This window comes from Drosophila innubila (assembly GCF_004354385.1).
Source record: "Drosophila innubila isolate TH190305 chromosome 3R unlocalized genomic scaffold, UK_Dinn_1.0 2_E_3R, whole genome shotgun sequence".
Lineage (NCBI taxonomy): Eukaryota > Metazoa > Arthropoda > Insecta > Diptera > Drosophilidae > Drosophila > Drosophila innubila.
This window is the reverse complement of record NW_022995380.1, coordinates 32,029,934-32,052,087: the sequence shown is the minus strand read 5'-3', so window position 1 is coordinate 32,052,087 and position 22,154 is coordinate 32,029,934. Positions and strand designations below refer to the sequence as shown.

At 37.4% G+C, this 22,154-nt stretch overlaps 1 protein-coding gene across 1 annotated transcript; it reads right to left on the bottom strand.

The window, feature by feature from the left end:
- Window positions 1-483: 483 nt before the first annotated feature.
- LOC117790504 (dopamine receptor 1) lies at window positions 484-20,463 on the bottom strand. The gene is made up of 5 exons (XM_034629964.1): window positions 20,388-20,463; window positions 19,885-20,064; window positions 11,473-11,602; window positions 3,669-3,914; window positions 484-1,021 (listed from the first exon to the last, which is right to left on the bottom strand). The coding sequence occupies exons 1-5, from the start codon at window positions 20,446-20,448 to the stop codon at window positions 484-486; spliced, it is 1,155 nt and encodes a 384-aa protein (XP_034485855.1). The 5' UTR covers window positions 20,449-20,463.
- Between the last annotated feature and the right edge of the window lie 1,691 nt (window positions 20,464-22,154).

Here is a 22,154-nt window from a genome sequence, read left to right as displayed (position 1 = left end):
GTTTAATAACAGTTTAACTATTTAGAAGCTCTTCGGTGAGGGGATCTTAGACCTAATCACGAATTGGTTTTGTGTTTAGTACAGACATTAGTATATTAACTAGTTAGTTAGCTACGATTAAGTATACACAAATTAGTTAGTAGATTGCTTAGTTGTCTAGAATGCGCTGATAATACTTACAGGTTTTTTGGATTAATCTTAATAATCTTTGTGTTCTTTGGTTTGATTTGGGATTGCTTCACATTTTGCAGTTTTTCGCGTTTTAGGAACCCAAAAGTTTTTTTTTTGCTTCGAGCCCACTCGACTTTAGATTAGCTCGGTTTCCATTTGTGCGGCCTCCACTGTCTCCACGATGGTCGTTGTGGCCGCCGCAAGCGAATCTCATGGAACGTATCTGGTGGTCAGTGCACCATCATCATCATCATCGACATGGAGGCCGCTGCCAGGACAACAGCAGGAGCAGAGGATCCAACAGCGTTTTGGTCAAATTGCAGATACCTGTTCCAACTCGGCACTGGAGCGTCCCGAATTCATCACAACCACGTTCTTGGCGGCATAATCCGTAATGAATCGATCGCTGTTCCGCGGATGAATGTTTCCCACATCCTGGGCACAACACCACGGATTCCGCATGGTGAGAATTCGCTTGAAAGCATCCCGGAACTCCTTGTTGAATATCGAGTAAATGATCGGATTAAATGCCGAGTTCGAGTATCCCAGCCAGGTGAGTATCTTAAAGGTCTGTCCCCCAATGCAAGTCTTGCAGAACGCAGCCGTGATGTTCACACAGAAGAACGGCACCCAGCAGATAAGAAACACGCCCATTATCACGCCCACTGTGACAGCCGCCTTGTGATCCGATACGTGATACGGAGAGCTGTGATGCAGATTTCGCACCTTGAACTTCTTTGGCTGATTCTTCGGTCGACGTATGCTTTTGTAGCGCTGCTTCTCGGCCACCTCTCCGGGCCGTGTCACCGCCTTGATGGACTTCACGTGCTTCTGAGCATAGCAGTACAGTCTAAGTGGATGAAAGTGAAGAAACGGGGGGACCATTAGCATTGATATCGAGACCGACCGGAACAGACCGAAAATATCTTTTTGCACGAAATTAATAATATTTGAATGCAGATGGAATTTGGAAGCCAAATCATGATCAAAATGACACTTCGTTTTAAATTCGGTTCACTTTTGATAAAGTTATGGAAGTTTGAAGTTGGTTCAACCCTTGACCTGGCAACTTTACAAGCCAAATTTTTTGATCGATTTCACATGATTTTTTACAGAAAAATGAAACCTCTCAAAATCGAATTTAAAGTGTTGTTTTATACTAATTACGATATAAGGAGTTGATTAAAAGTGAAAACTTGAGAATTAAAATTTTCAATTTTCAAAATTTCAAAGGGGGGACCCTTAGAATTGAAGCCATGATTTAGAGGAAAATAATTTTTGTTACAAAATTCAATAAATTTGAATGCATAATGAATGAAGATGATAAACCATGATCAAAAACACATTCCGTTTTAAAATCGGTTCAGTTTTGATAAAGTTATGGCAGTTTGAAGTTGGTCCAACCTTTGACCAAGCAACTTTACAAGTCAAAACTTTTGATGGATTCACATGTTATTTTTACAAGAAAATATAACCTTTCAGTTGATTAAAAATCGAAATTTGAGATTTTACATTTATATTTTTAAAAAATTCAAAGGGGGTACCCTTAGCATTGGTATCCGAACCGAACGGAACACGAAATTAACTTTAATTAATTTTTACTCTATCTTTAAATCTGACTCAATGTTTCGGGAGTAAAATTTCTATTTATCCAATTGTGAGGTCAACTGATTATTTTACTTTCTAAGTCTGTCCTGTAACTGATATGATAATTATTTACTCATCTTGACATGCCAATTAAACAAGCTGCCCAAGGGAACAGCTGCTGCAATGGAAACCGTTGTTAAGACGTACACAGTGCGTATGCTTAATGCCAGACAGGGCACGTCCTAATTTGCTCGTTTGTTAGCCTGCGCTAAGAAGCTGAGTATACAACTATATATGGCCATGTGTGCGCAGATTAAACCTCACATGAAAAGGATAACAAGGCCGTGCACAAATTATGACGATAAAAGTCTATTTATTCAGCAATTTAACCGAAATTTGATAGAACATTCCAATGAGAGGAAGCGGACACTCGACGGCTTGTTGATGCCACAGACAGAGATATAGACGAACTGGACAGAGTGGTTGGACTGGACAGACAGGACTGATATCCCTTTGGAGAGGACAACAGCTTGTGTCCATTTGTTGCGTTCGCCCATTGGCCGCAAATCTCGTTACGAATTACGAGTGGCAACACGCCACTCGCCCTTTGGCTATAATGTTGATGAGCAGACCACATCGCTGACTTCTTGTTGCTGTTCGTGTTGTTGGCATCCTGTTGCCGTTAACATTCTACGTTATCCTTGGTCGCATTGTTTATCCCTTTATTTCTTCTATTTTTTCCTGCACACGCCTCTGGGTTTATGCGTCCATTTGCCTTTGGCTCTGCTGAGGGATTACTTAGCTGGACACTAATGCCTGCGCTTATTTGTTTGCCTACTTAGGCGATAGTCAACTTCTACCCCACTTTCTCCCCCTGATGCACAATACACTTTAAGAAAGACTAACTTTTAAAATAAAGAACATTCTTCTTACATATTTTGTTCTTAAAATAAGACCATTTAAGATAAAATAACTAATATTATAACTATTTCTCTATAAAATCAAAGTTGTAATATTAGAATAAAAATTGTTAGGAAAATATAATAGTGAATTTATCTTAGCAATGTGTTGTTCAAATTTCAAAATCGCACTTCCAACGGTTCGGCCTACACAAAGCTTAGTCAGTCAGTCAGGTCAAACAGTTTTATATATAATTATATTTGTGGTCTAGAAAAATTAGAATTTTATTCATAAGAACTTGTTCCTAGAGCCCAATGACATTTTTTTAGACCAAAATATTGACTTTAAAGTCTTTGTTTTTATCAGTGTAGCTAACAGTTATCCCATTGCCAAAAGATCACGTGCCAGCGGGCCATCAGCACAAAAGTCCTTGCGGCATTCTTTCGGCATTTCAACAGTGTTTATCTCATTCATTTCAATAAAAATATTGAAACTGTCGATATACGAGTATATTTATTTTAATCCTTGGTTGACCTCGTTCGTTCATATCGATAAACATAAGCATGTATGTATATTTTATTCGACTTTATATATAGAAAACTTAGAGACTGACAGGCAATTAAAGCCTGTCGATTATTTTTAATCTATATAAATTGCACAGGGGTTTCAACTTCTTGGAGAAAAACATTAAAACTTTAATATTTTAAAATATACGGACAATGTCTGATTGAAATAGCTATGAAAATATAACTTTTATATTAAAGCCAAGGAACTTTCCAACTTCGGCTACAGCATTCAATTATTATATTGCTTTCCCATTCCCAAAGTTGTTGCTGGCTCTCTCTACTCAATGTCTATGGAATTTTAATTGTTAAAAGTTTTTTTATTGCTGAATCTAGTCAAAGAATTCAGTGTTTCTCTTTTCAGCGTTGTGCCCTGCTATTAGTCGTAAATAAATGCATTTGATATATTGAAAAATGAAAATGGGAAATTGGAAACGTGATACTTACCGACAGTAGATGCCAATCATGACGACGCAGGGAAAGTAGAAACTGATGCAACTGGAGACGACGGCATATGTAGGTGTCAGGTCCAGAGCACATGTGGGATACTTCTTGCCGTTATCCTCGAATATCAAGGGCTGATCGGGTCGATGAATGCCCAGCGAGATGGGCACAAAGGATACAAAGGCCGCCAGCAGCCAAATGGCGGCAATTGTAATGACAGCAACGCGTCGTGTCACCCAACGGCCATATCTGCAAAGAAAGAGAGGGAGAGAGAGATAAGAGAGGGGATGAGATGATACAGAGACATACAGGGAAAGAATCACATACATTTCAAGGCAAAAGGAAGGCTAATGTTCCATGTTCCCTGCGGTTACAAACAGGCAACAGGCTCAATGTAAACACAGAAACTGAATCACACTCAAAAAATTTGTTTTACCCTCATTTTGGATAAATCACCATGATCCGAGTGATTAGAAATCTCTCAAATTATTGCATCATTTTCCTAAATCAGAAAAAATTTACCTAAATTAAATTTTTAGAAATAACACTGAATTAGTTTCGGTAACTATAAAATTTACGTACACACGAAAACTGAAATATAATTAGAAATTAATATGGGCTACATTTTAGATAAATGACCTTGTTATGTATAATTTTAAATCTTTTTAATTTTCTAAAATATTTTTGCTGAAGTACTTGTTTTATAGTATTCAAAATAAATTATTGCCACATATAAATTTTAATAATATATCTATATGTATAACACTCTTTATACAGCTGAAACCATAAGACGTAGGAGGCTGAAGTTTTCACATAAAATAGTTGGGACAATTTTATCGTGCAATAAAACGGCGTTTTGAGAAATTCGAATTGCCAGAGGGTATATTATTTATTTTGAAAACTTAAAAATTGATTGTAAAAAAGGCATAAACGACAAATCAAAATCGAATTTCTAATTTTCTGTGCTAAAAAGAGTTCGTTTTTTCTCGAGTGTAGGCAACAGAAATGGGTGGGAGAGAGGCAGAAAGAGAGAGAGAGAGGGAAAAGGAGAAAGTGGGCCATGTTGTGATTGCGGCTTTGCATGTTGGAGTCAGCCACAACCAAGTTGGGCTTAACACAGCATTTTTGAGGGGAGAATGCGGTGAGTGTGTGTTGGACAAGTGTTTGGCGATGGGCGACAACACTAGGTGTATCTATGTATCCATCTATCCATCCATCCATGTTGCAATGGCCAAATGCCTGCATGTCATTAATTACCCCAATGCGAGTACAGACAAATCGAGCTAAACCGAAACCCGACCGCAGCAAGACATAAACCCTAGCGCCCATTACGTAAACGCATACGCATTGGTATCCACATTACGTATACGCAACGTGGATGACGTATGCAAATACGGCGGTTGTTCGTTTGCGTTTTGCAATCACTTCGATTTCGCTGATGGACGACTGACGGGAGCAAAGGAGGACGCACAGTAGCGGAAATGAGCAGAGCAGAAGCCTAAGGCTATAGGCATTTCATATATGGTATATATGGGGCGTGGTTGAGGAGTTGGAGTGGGGAAGGGAATGGAGACTCTGCCATATGCCGCAGCATTTTGGCTTTGGCAAATGTTGCCGCTAGCAGAGTGCTATGTTAGACAGGAGAGAGGGGGGAATAAGAGGGGGCAGGAAATCAAACAGAATAATTCAATTTCAATACAAAGACTTTGGCACTCTCAGTCAATATGTGGGCCAAAATGTTCAGTTGACAAGAGCGACAACAACCAAACTTAAAATGAAAACGGAAAAAGGCAAAAGGAAAAAGGAAGTTTAGGTAATTGTATTCACAAACACAAATTCAATTTCAATTTCATGTGGCAACGCAAATTGATTTCCATTTGCAACAACAACAGCAACAACAAAAGTGCTTCCCATTTATTTATTTAGTTTTGTTACCTAGTCTCAAGTTTAATGAGCAGAGTTGCCACTTAAGCTTATTTATTGCTAGATCTAACTAATTTTGAAATGCATATAAATCATACACCAAATGAAATTGCAATTAAAATGTTAACTAATCGATAATTAATATTACCCTTAGTCAAATGAGCATCGAAGAAATTAATTTACACAACAAAAAACAATAAATACAATCTTTATCATTTAGTTTAAAATCAGTCAATAGAACGAATTTAAATTTCAATTTATTTAAATTTATTTTAATTTTAAGATTATTTAAAAAAGATTTTTAAAGTTGTCTTTTATTGATTTTTTTTTAAATTTCATTTTAAAAGCATAAAATTCTCTAAAGAAGGAGAGATGAAAAATGTTGAATATAATATATTTTATTGCTAATTTATGTTGTTTTTTAATTACATAAAAGTTTAGAATTTTTTTATTAACTTTTAGCTTATTTTTACAAGATTTTATTTACTTTAATCTAGCTTATTTTGTCTGAGATGGCAACACTGAAAGGGAGTCCTGTGTCCTGTTGCAACATGTGCCAGGCACCAATCCATGAATCAAAATATCTAATTAAAAATGTAAGTGTCTGCCTATTTAATGTTGCCTCTTTTTTGTGTGTGTGTGTATATAGGTGTGTGTGTGTATAGTTTCCACACGCACTCAAGAAATTAGAGTGTGGCACGCACAATGCCACACGACGCTTTTTGTGGCGACATCTGCATAGTTTGTTGTTTGTTGTGCACAACTCTGGCGCCTATTTAACATGGCTGTTGTTGTTGTTTGGCTTGTGGCATCCACAAGTTTTATGAGTTTTTATGAGCGTTTTGCCCTTGCGCGCAAATGTTGCAAAAACACAAGTTGTTGTTGTTTTTGTTGTTGTTTTTGTTGCTGTTGTCAAGTGTTGCAGGCAGATGACACAACGATGAAACGAACCCAAAGGCAACACAATTACAAAACATTTCCCTACACTCAGAAAAAGATTGTTGTGCACCTAATAAAGTTGTTTATTCAAGTATGAATCGATCTTAAAAATAATTATCATATATTACTCATTTTTGTATTCAATTAAACCATAACTCTTATACCAAATTATTTTTTTTAGAATCAAAAATACATATGATACTTTCATATGAATATTTCCTGTTTAAGTTTTTCTGAGTGTATGCCCCATTTTCGTTGACTCTTGTCGCTTAAGTGTGCTGTCTCTCTCGCTCTCTCTCTCTCTCTCTCTCTCACTCTCACTCTCACTCTCTTTTTTCTCTTTCTCTCTTTGACTCTCGGTTTGTCATAAAAGTTTGCATCACTTTTTTATTGCAGTTTAAAGTGAATTTTATGCCCAAGTATGCACTCATATGTTCGCATCCTGATCCTGACAGTCGCGATAATAATCTTGATGATGATGACAATGATAATGATGATGATAATGATGGCAGGCCCGGCGTCTGCCTGACTGTCTACTGTCGACTTCCGCCTTCAACTTTATCGCATTAAAAACAACAATTTTTTGTATTAATACCACCATCATTTTAACTTTGTCAGCGCCTGTTTCTAATTAGATTTCCACGCGCTTTTCGCACAGAAAATTTCATTTTTATTTTCCACGGCTTTCTTTCAATTTTTGCCGACTGCGCACAAATCTTGCCAAGCGCAATAAAATTAAATGCTTGCAATTATTCTAAGACGCTAAAGAAAATACACATACAACAATTTCCCAGCTCCTGGGGGATTTAGAGAGGGAGGAGGTGGGTGAGAACGAGAGGGGTAAAGGAGGGGGGGACACATACTAATGAGATGCTGGCAGCGCGCGTGAACTTTGACATGTTGGTGGCAGCGGCTAGAAAAACTGCCAGTTTTGCCAGCCGTCTTCCACTTTGACATGCAAATAAATCAGATTTGCATAAAGAGCAGTTGTCTCTCCTCCTCATCTTCCTCCAACTCCTAACATCACTTGCTGCCAGGACTAACACTAATAATGCTAGACAGGCCCAGTTCCCAGCCTTGATAGCTTAAAAAAAAGTCGACCAAGTTGGCGAAAAAAATGAAAATGGAAATCAAAGCAAAAACAAGGAGCTTGCGCCCCCTGCTCGTTTCGCTCGCCTACACCCGGCGGACATGCCCGACCGGAGGATACCCTGTGTTCAGGCACTCTGTACTTAAAGATTATTTTCGACGGATTATTTTAATGGCAGCTGATATTGTGAACCGATTTGATCCAAATTTGGTCAGGATGTATAAAATTAGCCCAAAGGCGTATTCTGTCAGATTTGTTGAGATACACGTCTCTAAATGAACAAAGAAGATATCTAAAAGACTGGACTTTTAACCAGTTGTTTATATATGATATAGAGATCCGATCCAAAAATAAAAGCAAACTTGATCTACGAATGGTATCTAGGAATCTACGTATTATGTGTGAAGTGACTACCTCCTAAAGTCTCTGAGATCGACGCTTTCGGACAGACGGACAGACAGACGGACAGGCAGACGGACATGGGTAAAGAGACTCGGCTGTTGATACTTATCAAGAATATATATACTTTTGTGTTACATACATTCTGCCAAACACAATATATTCTTTTTCCCAATCTTAATGGCCACAGGGTATGAAAAGCAACAGTCCTCTCATGTTTGAAGTAGTCGCCGCTGACACAGCCACAGTCATGCCTCGCTAAAATGCACCTGAGTCATGTCTGGGCCTGCACAGTGGCCAAATTTAATTTACTTGCGCTTAAATTAACGCGCAAGGTCATATGCAAATTTGTCTAAGAGTAGGCAATGATTTTCTCAATTACCTTAAATTTAAATCGCCAACATTAACTCAACTGTCTGATTATAATTTAATGAGCTCATTTGCCTCGAAACGTTTAACTTTAAGTGTTTTGTTATTAAAATCAACTTTTAATGGCTTTTTAAAAATGGTCAATGTGTCAGCTTTTTGGCCGAAACTGAATAAACGAGCTGTCAGCCAAATTTTAGCACCTGAAAACGACAGTGTTAAATTTTCAAAGTGTTTTAAGTCTTGAAAGACAAAAAGACTTATTCACAAAGCACTCACGTACTCACTCTGGCTGCACTCATACTCATACTCACACTCGCAATCAGATTCATTTCAAGCTAAAATGCCACTTTAATACAAATGTCGCGCTACATTTTTCATAAACGAATGAGATTTGCAAAAGGACAGCAGGTGCAGGATTTGAACAGCAGAGGATGAAAAGAGAAAGATAAGAGGGAGACAAGAAGAGTGAAGAGAGAGAGAGTGAGGAGACAGTGAGAATTGTGTGGTGAAAGCAAAGAAAATATTTTGCTACTTTTGGCTTATGGCTGGAAATAGCATCAAAGGATTTATTGTCGGTTCTTGGACGAGATTGACGGCCAGCGGGGTAAGGTCGCGGTCATAAGTGTCTCGCTGCCATATGTTGGCAGCAGTCACTCCCCTTACCCCTATTCCCTATTCCCACCCCTCAACTACCCGCTTGAATCCCCTTACCACCATATTAATTTCGTTTGTGGTGTTGACTTTGTTACAGACTTTGTCTTACGTTGTCAGCAACTTGGCCAGCATCATTTTTAACAGCAGCAACAACACCCTCACACACACACACCCTGTCACACACACACTCACGCAGTTGGACAGTTGTTGTCGCTGACATGTCATAAATTTTCGTTTGACTTTGTCTCCTTTCACGCACTGTGGTTCATTGCAAACAAAGTAGGTGACACAAATCTGTAACTCATAAACAATGTAAGATATCGCTGTTAAATGTTAAATGTATATTCTAAACACTTTAAAAAAAAATCAGATTATAAATTAAAAGTACACGTGTAATGAGGTAGGGCTTCACTTAACTGTCTAACGCAAGATTTCGTTTTTCTTAAATATTTGTAAAGAAATTTAAATCTTAAAAAAAATTTTAAATATTAAATAAAAATTATTTGAGTAAGATACATTTGTTTTAAGTACCTTAGGAATCTAAACGCTTCTGTCCATTAACTTAACCCTTTCTTATACCATGCCCTATTTTATTTTGCTGTCTGAATTTTTTTTAAGTCTTCAAAATATCTATTTCAATTTTCGCACCGATATTTAGAGGTACAGCTAGATTGCCTATAAAACGCGTATGTTTTCTCTTTCCATAATATTTTTTGAAGACTAACCCAACTTTGAAAAGCTCCATACGCCACAAATACTTAACAAAAAATATAAAACTGTCTTCATAAATTACTAGAACCAATTCTTGATCGAACCACATCAAAATGTTTGACAAAGTTGATTTTTGCCATGTACTTTTGTGAAAAGAGCCATAGTGCCACGCTTAACGTATACGTAATATTTGTTGATGTTACTGCCAAATTTAGTTGGTTTCTCTCATTTTTGCGGTTTTTGCGGTATTGTTGAAAAATTTAATTAACACACAATTGTTGTGTGTGTGTGTGTGTATGGTGTGTGTCACAACAAAAAAAACGCTGATAAAGTTGTATCCGCTTCATGATAGCTTCCTTTATACAATTCGCTTACTTTGACAATCAGTTCGCAACAGGCAAACTGACAAAGTAACAGACAAATAGAGTGACTGCTAGAATGATAGAGTGAGAGAGAGATAGTTAACCAAGCATTGGATCAAGTGAGAGGTAGAGTAAGGCTTTTACCTAGCAAACATTGGCTAAATGCTTACAGCACTTGTAGAACAAGACATTCTGTCAAATTCAGACGGACAGATGGAACTGTCAGTGGGCCAGCAGGGAGTAGACTCATTGTGTTTGCCAAACATGCACAGATACACACACACACACACACACACTAACATACACACACAAAATTGCTGGCACACCTGCATGTTGACCGTTTTAATATAAACTGTTTAATGGGAAGCAACTGCAATTTGTATGAATTTAGGTGTAGACATATTATGTAGAGGGAAAAGGAGGGGAAAACATACAGTAGGAGAGAGAGAAAAATAAATAGAATGATAGAGGGATAATAATGGGAAGAAACTGAAGTACACAATGGGTGAATGGGGAGTCTGAGAGTGAATACAAGTACACTAAATAACATGAATATTTTCTTAGTTTATAAGCAGTTGTAAAGAAATTTTTATATAAAAAAGAGGCCATAAAATATATTAGGGTGAATTAAGAGACTACTGATATGTGTAGATCTTGAAGAAAATTCACTAAGAAAAAGAATATTCACTCTCCCTGTGAGCCACACGCTGGTGATGCTGCAAAAGTGCTTAGCAAACTTTAAGAAACCGCGGAAAGTGGCATAAAATTGAAGTCAAGTTCAGTCAAGTCGATAAAGAAGAAGTGGATGAAGGTGCTGTGTTGTTTGCAGGTAAATAACAAGAAAGTCGAGTCGTTAATGCGCAATAAATCTGTTGCTAATGAAACAATTATGTGCAGCGATTAATGAAAGACGGCGCCATAAACAAGTCGACAAAGAGGCTGAAAGTAAGAATGAAACTGAGCAATGAGAAACGTGACGGGCATGACAACGGGTCGGATGAGTAATATGCAGGAGAAAGGAGTGTGTTTTAAATAAATCGATATTTAATCGGGCTTTCAATGTCGCATCAATAATATTTCCACTCACTTGCTGACAGACAGTAAATGAGAGCTGCTTTCGGGATACGTTAGGAGTCTGATAAAATCAATAAAGGGGTAACTCTCCACAACCAAAACAACAATCTCCACTCTGTCCATCACTCGATGCACAATTAATTTCTATAAACTCATATCTGGGAGACCCTGTGTTGACATATTGACAAATTGTATAATTCATGCATGTGACAGCATCATCATCATCATCGTCATCATCATAATTATTTCACAATTATGAATAGTTGTATAGTTGAATGGCACTCACCTGAGCGGATCCTTGATGTGTATGTAGCGGTCCATGGATATGGCACACAGATTTAAAATAGATGCCGTCGAGCACATGACATCAAAGGCCACCCAAGTATCACAAAACTCTGCTCCAAAGATCCAATAACCTGTAAATGAACGAATTGAATGTGAGTAATAGTTAAACTATAGATTGATTCGATTGATTGATTTATTGACCAAATGATTGACTGATTGCTTGCTCAAATTGCTTAATAACTTCTCTTGCATAAGTTTGCTTATCTGTCTCTGATTCTGCCTTCGTTTCTGCCCCCGTTTGTGGATGCCACGTAAGCACGAGTTGCTGCGGAAATTGCCATGTTGCGGCCAAAAAAGACCCAGAGTAAAATTCTTAATTTTCTCAACGATTTCAGTAACAGCAAAAACAGCAAAAACAGCAATAACAGCCAAAACAACAGCGAGTTGTTGCAAGTGAATTGCGAAAACGAACGTGAATTTTAATACTCCTTAGTCAATAAGGAAACAAGAGGAGTATGCTCAACGCATAAAAAGTCTAATGAATTAATTTCAAATTCGAGCCGAAAACATAAAAAATAAATCGCAAAATGATATTTGTAACGCATATCAAAAAAAGATATTGGAATTAATCATAGCAATTTAATATTTTGTGAAGGAAGAATAGAATAAGTCGCCAATATTAATTATTTTCCAATTTTTGAAAAAGAAATCCAAATTTTTCTCAGAGGTAAAACTTTACATTTAGTAGTTACTGAATTGAAAAATTATTTTATGAAAACTAATTCATAATTGATTATCAATTTAGAAATTCAGTAAGATAATTTATTTATAATACATTTTAACAATTTCTCAATAAAATCACCCTTTTTCCTTCCATATCAATTTGATTTATGATATGTGGTATCTTATTGTCGATCATGTCATATTGAGTGCAACAGTCTGATGTGTTTTTACTTATTCATATTGCAAATTGAGTTTAAATGATTTCATAAATTAATTTCCGTTTCCTCTGTGCTAGAGTGTCCTTACATGTTCCATCCCTTTCGTTCCACTCTTCCTCCCACTTCTCCTCTCTTCTCCCCCTCACAGATCATCCTTCGACATTCAGATATGGAATTGGTTCATCTGTTATTTATTTGCATTTATATTTGATTTGCGTTGGCAAAGAATTTAACGATCCCTTTTTATGGCAATTTTGTAAGTGCGTTGCAATTATGGTCAAAAAAAGGATATGTGAAGAGAGTTCCGGCTGGACGAAAAGGGATATCCGGTCATGGGTCTGAATTGAGCACGTCAAAGAATCGGAAATACAAGTACTCGTTTCCACATGCATAAATGTGGTAAAAATGATGAATTTTATATCAGATCTCATACAGAACATATACTTATTGAAAGTGTATGTTTATCTGTAAGTGAGTGAGTGCGTGTGTGTGTGTGTGTGTGTGTGTTGCCAGAACAGATTTCATGTTATTTGATGGCTCACATGTATCACGCTTTTTTGGGCTTTTATGCCTGACAGACCAGACAGACGTGTCACAGGATACAGCTTCTCAGTGCACAGGATGTGGCATATCAGCCAAAATGGTTTCACAATATGCTTCAATTTAGAGTCTGGCAATAGCATTGTATTGATACCAAGACATGGACATCACATTGCTTCTCTTATCTGAATTGGAACTGTGCCAATCTTTTTTTTTACTTTGATTGAATCACTTTTCTTATAGAAATTAAAAAACAGGTTGATAAATATCAAGCACACAGAAACTTAGAGTTCATATCGAATGAATAAGAATTCATCAATAAAGTCTGAAAAAATGTACTCTAAAAAAAAACTAGAATCTATTTTGTCCATCACAAAAGCTTTTTGAAAATAAGTGAACAGAAATATTTTCGACTGCTCAAAAACTTGGTATTAATATATCGGCGTCGAAAACATACCACTTTGAGGTTATTAATAACTTTGCCGTTTTATAAAAATCGATAGTGCATTTAGTTTCTGCGAGTGCTTTCTCTCAAGTACAATTGCCAAGTCACCTCCTTTGACACTCTTTTGACACACACTCACACCAGAGGCACAATCGATGACAGATTCTGCTGTCATCCCACTCTATTAAGCAGTGTTGCCCAACTCTATTAAGATTAACAATACTATTTAGAACCATCAAAGCAGGCTGTGCTAAATGAAATATCCCATCTCTGACAAACATTACACTACATTAATATCGTAGTAGTCTTTGCCTTAGCTGTCAAACAATATTTTGCAGGAGAGCTTTGCTTTCTCAAATTCCAGTCACTTTGTAAAAGTAAGTCAAAGAGTTCACATCGTGCAATTTCTCTAAATTACTAAATTCAGTAATCAACAATTTTTTTTTTTTTTATTTTACAATCAATTTATTTAACAAATTATGGGGCCAAAAATCCGGCCAGAAAATAGAATTCAAGTTTAACTGTAAGAAGTGGAACTTGAGGAAAACTGAAAAATTCATTATATAATGAAAGAAGAAGAAGAACAGTCTTTAAAATAAAGCAGATATTCGTCAAATGATTATGGTCAGAATTTTGCAGCGAGTCGGACCGTTGCCATGGTATTAAGTCCAAAATAAATTAGTCCCAACGCGATCATAATCATGAAAACGAATACAATTTCTTAAGGAAATTTAAAAGAAGAAAAAGAAGAGGAAGAGCAAAAAAGGATGTATTTTTAACTGGCGGAAAATCAAAATTTCCGAAGGAGTCAAGGAGACGGAGACGGCTGCTTACAATGCAGGATTTCCAGGAAAGCCCAGTGAGCGCAGTGCACGTCTTTTTACACCCTGAGCCCATTGAAAATGGGCAAAGAAGGGTATTATGTGTTTCACATGTGTTTCACCGGGAAGGTGCCGCACTTACCCGCCACCGACCTCGGCTTCGAACAGTCTGTGTACTTGTGTGTTCCGGCACACTTAAAGCATGTGAATTCCGGGTGTGAGCATTCAATCTGTTTGTGCCCAAATTTTTGGCACCTAAAGCATTGGATGATGCCCCGTGCCCGGGCCTGGGGTTCGACCTTCACCGGGAAGGTGCCAATCTCGGTGATCTTGAGTAGGTCTTGGTTTCCCTTTCTTGGTTCCAGCTCGACCCTGAAGACGTTCAACGGCTCTCCGCTCACCGCCCCCACCGCTCGCTCCACTGTTCTTGGGAGAAAACCCATGCCCTCGAGCTTGTCACTGACCCACTTAGGGGCCAGGTCGCGGTGGAGGCCCTTGATAGTAACGCGAAAGCCAGGCTTCTCTGGCTTGGGCCGGACCCGACAGTTCCTCCCCACAAAGTATTCCGCCAGCTTGCTTCTAACTGCTTCCGATGGGGCCTCAATGAGGAGCGTGTCACTAGCCGTGGGTCGGGTTTTAAAAGCGCCCGGCCCAACCAGCTCCACAGCCCCATCAATGAGGCCTGCAACGTCCTTAGCCCCGTGGACGAGGAGGACGCTGCCAGGTCCGATCTTGCGGCGTTTTTCCTTTGCCGGGGAGCCCAGAACATCTCCAGAGCCAGAGCTGGCCGGGACCTCCAGACGTTGACCTGGGGCAGGCTTATGTCAAACGACGGAATGGAGCCATAAGGAGATGCTAATGCGGGCACATTGAATTGCCGGTGTAATAAAAGGAGGAAGTGCCATATGGTCAATGTCCCGATTAGCAATGACTGCAGAGCCACCACGCCTAAGGATGCCTGGATAGTTTGCGACATAGACATGGTAACCATCAAATTAAATGAGGTCAGAATCAATAAGGTGGAACTCAGATATAAGGGCTATATCGATATCATGCTGGCGAATATAAGATTCTAGCTCAGAGAGTCTACCTAGGAGACCGGCTGCGTTCCACACAATGATTTTCAAATTGTTGCAAGGGGGGCTGTTGTTGGCCATGTTAATGTAAAGAAAGCAATCTTGTAGGAGGGATAGAAAATTATTCACGTTAAACTACAGGACACAGGCTACAAACAGAGAGCAAAGGACAACAAGTGAAGTGAAGTGGGTGAAATGCGGGCAAAATTAGCCAGGCAGACCAGGAATGATTAAGGGAATAGCTAAATTTCACAACTTGTAAATAATAGTAACAGACGCATTGATCAGAATATTTATAAGTTTTATTAAAGGTCAAAATCCTCTTGTGTAACTGCTATCAGCCAATCCTCCCGAGGACTAGTGGCAGGAAGCGCGCCAGCCCCAGGTGCAGCAGTTACAGCCTCATTAGGACCTTGTGTGCTATCATCCGGCATGGGGCGATCGAGCCTTGGTCCTGTAGCGAGGCCCAGGGTGCGCAGTGCGCGTTTCTTCCATAAAAGCGCCAATGTGGTTACCACTGCAGTTGGCGCACTTAACCGCCACCGACCTCGGCTTCGGACAGTCTGTGAATTTGTGAGCTCCGGCACATTTAAAGCAAGTGTAGTCCGGGTGCGTGCATTAAAGACAAGTGAAGTGCAGGCAAGAACCAGCCAGACAAACCAAGAAACCTATTCAAAACGAGGAGTTGGCGGCAAGAACATACCTAACACTAAGTATAGGACATATTTGTACGACAACAGGGATCTGGATAACTATAGAAAATCATCCTATGGACACATCCCATTAGGTAATAATATTTATTAAAGAAATTGTATTTCCTCTTACAAACCAAATCTTTCAAAATAAAATGTTTCCCAAAAACTGATTTAACAAACAATGTAAATAACTCAACAGTCAATTCTCAGTCAATTTAGCATGTTAAGTACAACAAATACATGTGAGTATTTTTAGAAATTGTAACAAAGCATTGTGAAAATTTTGGGGCTAGTAAAAGTATAACAATGAATTGGTGTGTTTGTTGTTTTTCTTGTATTTTTTTTTTTTTGGAAATCACACGCGAGTAACTCATGAATTGTCAGGCAGTCAAGTCGGCAAATAATTCATATTGCACTTATATTAAGTCAGACATGCTTTTAAGCATACATGCTTATTCATATAAGTGAGTATGTGTATCTTGAGAGTTGGCACAGCTGTTTCCAACTTCTCTTTTCATCCCATTATCAATCTCATCTCTCAGTTGTTGCTGCTGCAATTTTCATATAAATATGCTGGAGTTTGTGTACTCGCATTTATTTGCTGATTTGCCTGCCTTGAAGCGTGCCAAATGTTGTTTTACTGGCATCTACACACATTGGTACACACACTGAAAAAAAATATCAACTTACTCGTACTAAAAATATTAAAGAAAAAAATCAGAGTTCCTAACTATTTGATATATTTTCATGTGAAAAAAAGTTGTCCCGTGGTGCTCTAGCTTAAGTCGCCACTTTAGATTGTCAGAAGAAGTGCGGGTTCGAATCCCAATCAGAAAAAGGTGTATATATTTAAAAATAAAAATATATATTTTAATCTACCTTTTTTATTTTATTTTTTATTTTCTTATGCTTGCAATTTGTAGACCAAAATTCTAAGGTCTAAGTCCAAAATCTTGATCATAGAATTTTTTGTTTCTATCAGTGTACACATAAGAGCACAGGTTCTTGGCACTTTGTCGAAAATAATTTAGCTGAAGCAGCTCTCAATACACTCACACACTTGTAGTCGTAGTCGTAATCGTAATCGTATGTGTGTATATATGAATTTGGCCCTGAGGTTTCACAGCTGCCAATCGTTTGCTTGTTTGTCTTCCAAGCTCCCCACTCCACTCTGCCAGAAAAGCAGACCATTTTTATTTATTTTTTCACACTTTTCTGCTTACGAAGCAACCAATGGTACAGACTTTGGGCTTCTTCCTTTTTTTCTTTGCTTCTGGTTCCATCTTGAAGTGGCAAAGTCGTTTATTATTTTCACGCACAAAACACGGCAAGTTGGAACAGGCACTCGGCCAAAGCTGTGCCATCTACACACAGTGTGTCAAATAAATATTTTTACATAGAACAAAAATGTATACTTTTAATTTTAATTTTTACAAATAAGTTGAACGCCATTGATCTCAAATTTATTTTTTTTTAAACTTGTTCTATAAACTACAATAAAATAATAAGTATCCTAAGGTTATTTTTGAATGTTTTAAAAATAATCAAAATGGACCCATAATTATTATAATTATTTATTTTTTATTAGCTATGCTCAGTCGACAAAAATAAAGTAAGAATAAACATTATATAATTCAAAAATTATAAAAGAAGAAAAATAGTAAAGATTTTAATGTATAGCTATAAGTAAAAAATAAATGTAAAAGAGGTAAAATAAAAAAATGAAATATATAAATAAAATATGTGCATTTTATTTATTGTCAAAAGAATGGTTTGACCAACTGTATCTGCTTATACTAGTGTATCTCAGATGTCTGGTTGCTGAGGTAACGTATGTTTCTTTTTCTCTCCTCCCCACTCTCAATCCACTTGTGAGTATGAGTATCCTGTATTTGTGTTTGTGTTTATGTTTTGCCCTCTTATCACGCACTGATGTCGGCTGCAAGTTTCTCAGCCGAAACATGTCTGCTTCTTATCTGGAGACCCGCCTAATTTGTCACTTATTTACTTAAGAATCAGCCTTAATTTTCAGCTCACATTACTTTGCCTTTTCTCACATTTTCTCACATTAATTAACAGAAATTCACATTCAGCATTCGATTGTTAAAGTCTTGTCAGAGTGACAATTGCATCAGAATTCATGTGGTTGACTGTAAATTAGCTAAAAGCAACAACAAATGAAAATTCCATGTTGCACTTGCACCTACCACATGAGCACGAGTATGAGGAAGAGGACGAAAACAAAGGACGAGGGCTCAATGCGACTCTGAGGTCGGAGGCACTCAGATTCAGACTCAGTCAGAGCGACAGACACTGCAGCTGACACTTTAAAAGGCATTGTGTACAAAGCCGCATAAGATCCTCGCTTTAAGCGCTGCCAGTCACTCGAAATGGAAAATGGAGTTTGGGAAATGGGCTCACATCCCAAGCGATTTTCACCATTTTCCACCTCTTTTGCAGAAACTGATTCCATTAGCCTGTGAAGCTCAGTTTTTATGTACTCGGTTTCCAAAGAAATATAGAAGTATTATAGCTATGTGAAAATGAATGCGACAATCAAATTAAAAAAAAAAAAACAAATTAAAGGCGCAAATCATTACCAAATGATATTGCATTTGAAATCGGTTTAGTTTTCATAAAGTTATGAAAGATAGAAGTTGGTCAAACCTTTGACCTAATACCTTAACAAGCCAAAATTTTTGTCCGATTTCATGTGATTTTTTGCAGAAAAATTAAACTTCTCAGAATCAAATTTAAAGTGTTGTTTTATACTAATTATGATATAAGGAGTTGATTAAAAGTGAAAACTTGAAATTTAAAATTTTCAACTTTCAAAATTTCAAAGGGGGGACCCTTAGCATTGATATCAGAACCGACAGAAAAAGACCAAAAATAATTTTTTACCCGAAATTAATTAAATTTGAATGCAGAATGAACGTAGAGGCTAAACCATGATCAAAATGACACTCTGTTTGAAAATCGGTTCAGTTTTGATAAAGTTATGGAAGTTTGAAGTTGGTCCAAGCTTTGACCGAGCAACTTTACAAGCCAAAATTTTTGTCCGATTTTACATGATTTTTTACAGAAAAATGAAACCTCTCAAAATCAAGTTTAAAGTGTTGTTTTATACTAATTATGATATAAGGAGTTGATTAAAAGTGAAAACTTGAAATTTAAAATTTTCAACTTTCAAAATTTCAAAGGGGGGACCCTTAGCATTGATATCAGAACCGACAGAAAAAGACAAAAAATAATTTTTTACCCGAGATTAATTAAATTTGAATGCAGAATGAACGTAGAAGCTAAACCATGATCAAAATGACATTCTGTTTGAAAATCGGTTTAGTTTTGATAAAGTTATAGAAGTTTGAAGTTGGTTTAATCTTTGACCTAGCAACTTTACAAGCCCAAATTTTTGATCGATGGTTTTTTCAAGACAATGAAAACTCTCGGAATCAAATTTAAGGTGTTGTTTAATACTAACTATGCTATAAGGAGTTGATTAAATCATCATAAAAATCGAGTTCTCGGGCAACGTACCGGATTTTGGTACGGTTTCGTAAACGGTTAGTATGGGATTTTTTATTATTTATCGAATCGAACTTTAATCGAACAATTACAAAGATACGGGTACAGGGTAACTCACTGTTGAGTTTGTTCGACTGTGTTCTTTTTACTGCTGTTTTTCTTTAGTGCGTTGTCGAGTCGTTTGTTTGTGCGACAGCCTGCGGCATTTTACAAACTCTTTTTGCTATACAATTTCAATTGTAAATTTTCGTATAATGGCCATGGCAGACAGAGAGAGAGCGAGAGGGCGATTAAGAGGGAGAGTGAGAGGGAGAGGAAGCGTAAAGCGTAAAGCGAAAGGCGAAGAGAGTATGATAGGTGTACTTACCGAGCAAATCGTTGACGCCCGCGAATGTCATCACCAGTGAGGCCACAAAGAGATCCGCAATCGCTAATGAGGCCAGGAACAGATTGCCAATGCGACGAAGGCTGCGCTCCGTGTAAATGGCGAGACAGACGAGGATGTTGCCGGCAACCGAGAGGAATATCAGCACCGATAAAAAGATGCCTGTGGCGGGAGGAACGAGTTGAGTTCAGAGTTGAGAGTTAAGGTGGAAGATATAGACAGGAGACATGAGGATTAGACATGTGAATAGCACAAGAAATGCGAAACATTTAAAAAACATAGCATACTTATGGGGGTCGAAGCAAAGATACATTTATAACGTATACGACTAGGAGTACGATTATGTGTGTGCGAGTGTAGTTGTATCTGTGAGTGTGTGTGCCACATGCGCTTGTGTAGAGCAAATAATTGTTGTGCAGATGTTGTTGTTGTTGTTGTTGTGGGTGCTGTGTTCTTTGTTAGACATTCAACGACATTTACTTTACCAACAACTACAATTGACACAAGAGAGAGCTGTTCCGGTTCCTCACCAACTATTGTATCCATTTCAGAGGCATTTGTCCAGCTCGTCTCATTGTAGTACGATGTCAGCTGCAATGTAGCGAAAAGAAAAGAGTAGGAAAATAGTTAACAATTATGAGTATACAAGTTTTTCACTTTCAACTTAAACAATAGAGTTTCGTCTGCTTCCACAGACAACACATGCCTTAAGGCTCCCAATTATGTGGCATTCAAGTTACCACATTGAAAACATCGCTACAACTTTTAATTAACATCAAAGGCTTTGACGTACTTGCACTAAACTAATTAAATACTATACATAAGCAATATGTGAGTGTGTGTGTGTGTGTGTGTGTGTGTGTGTGTGTGACACAAACTGTCAACGGAAGCGACATTTTACATTAATTAAATGACAGTCGCTAGTTTTGCCTTGAGATCAGGCCACCTTTCGACAGACTGTGTTCAGACTTAATTCATTTACTAATTTTATTCTCTTGTCTTTTCTCTTCTCTTCACATGTCTATCAATCACTTGGCATCTGCGGTTTTAGCCAGGTCTAAGGCCAAGACAAAAGGCAGCCAAATGCCGCCGCATTATTCATAATTAAAATCGACAAAACTGTGCCCATCTAAAACACAATGAATTTCTGAATTTCCTTTCTTGCCATAATATAATTAATTTGTAAAACTTCCCTCTGACCTCTTCTCTCTTTTGGCCTGGTTTCGTCAGCTGTCTGCCAATCCGAATTTACTTTGTGGTTATTCTCATTCAAAGTATCTCTCTCTCTGAGTGTCTAAGTGTGTTTGAGTGTATGTTGAGTGTATTCATGTGTGTGGTTATATGTTCTCGGTATTTGGATGTTGGCATTTCTGTGGTTGGCCCATCTTTGCCTTTGGTCTAAAGCTGACCAAAGTTATGCCCGACTGACTTTAATTCGATTGAAAACCACAACAGAGCCCTTGCAACGAATACGAGTACGGATTCGAATATGAGTACTCGAAGTTGCACTCACTTTGAATCTGCGCGAATGATTCCATTAAATGATAGTGCGTTTTATTGAAAACAAAACCATATACAAATTTTGATGTTAACCAGCTCGTAAACTTGGCCAACTCATTGGCATTAATATTTGTGCTGAATAATGATTTTCACATCCATTTAGAGCACTTTAATTTCAGCATTTTACATATTTCAAAAAAAAAATTTTATTTAAAAATACCAATAGATTTATTTAGATATAAAATTAAGCTGAAGTAAAACTATTTACACTTCTAACATTTTTTTTTTTTGCAAATACTTTATGTTTTTAAAGTTATTTTCAGTATCTCTTTTAAAGGGTATTTAAGCTGCAATTCATTTGTGTTCATCGCTTTTTTGTTTCGCTCTCGCTGCGTGTGTGTAATATTAATTTACAGAAATGTTAGTGAAGCATAAGCAACAAAAATGCAAATGAGAAGGCTAAAAAGCAGTCACCACAAACCGCTGACACATGCAATTAATTAATTTGAGCATAAAAAATGCCATCGTTGCCAAAGAATTTTATTTATTTTATTTTTTACAGAGAAACGGGACTTTATTAACTGCATCTGCATACCAAAAGTTTAAATTTCGTGCACATTTTAATTTTTCTTTATATTTTATGAAATCTAATTCATTTCAGCGTCTGCTTTACAAATTTTGTTGATACATTTTATAAGCGGCTTAAAAGTTACTACATTAATTACGTATACGACGCGTTAATGCGAGGATAT

Excerpts from the sequence above, each read along its gene's own strand:
- LOC117790504 (XM_034629964.1), bottom strand. The coding sequence starts at position 20,448 with ATGGATACAATAGTTGGTGAGGAACCGGAACAGCTCTCTCTTGTGTCA. Across the intron at positions 11,603-19,884 it reads GGGCGTCAACGATTTGCTCG|GTTATTGGATCTTTGGAGCA; the intron begins GTAAGTACACCT and ends GTTCATTTACAG. Across the intron at positions 3,915-11,472 it reads CACATCAAGGATCCGCTCAG|ATATGGCCGTTGGGTGACAC; the intron begins GTGAGTGCCATT and ends CTTTCTTTGCAG.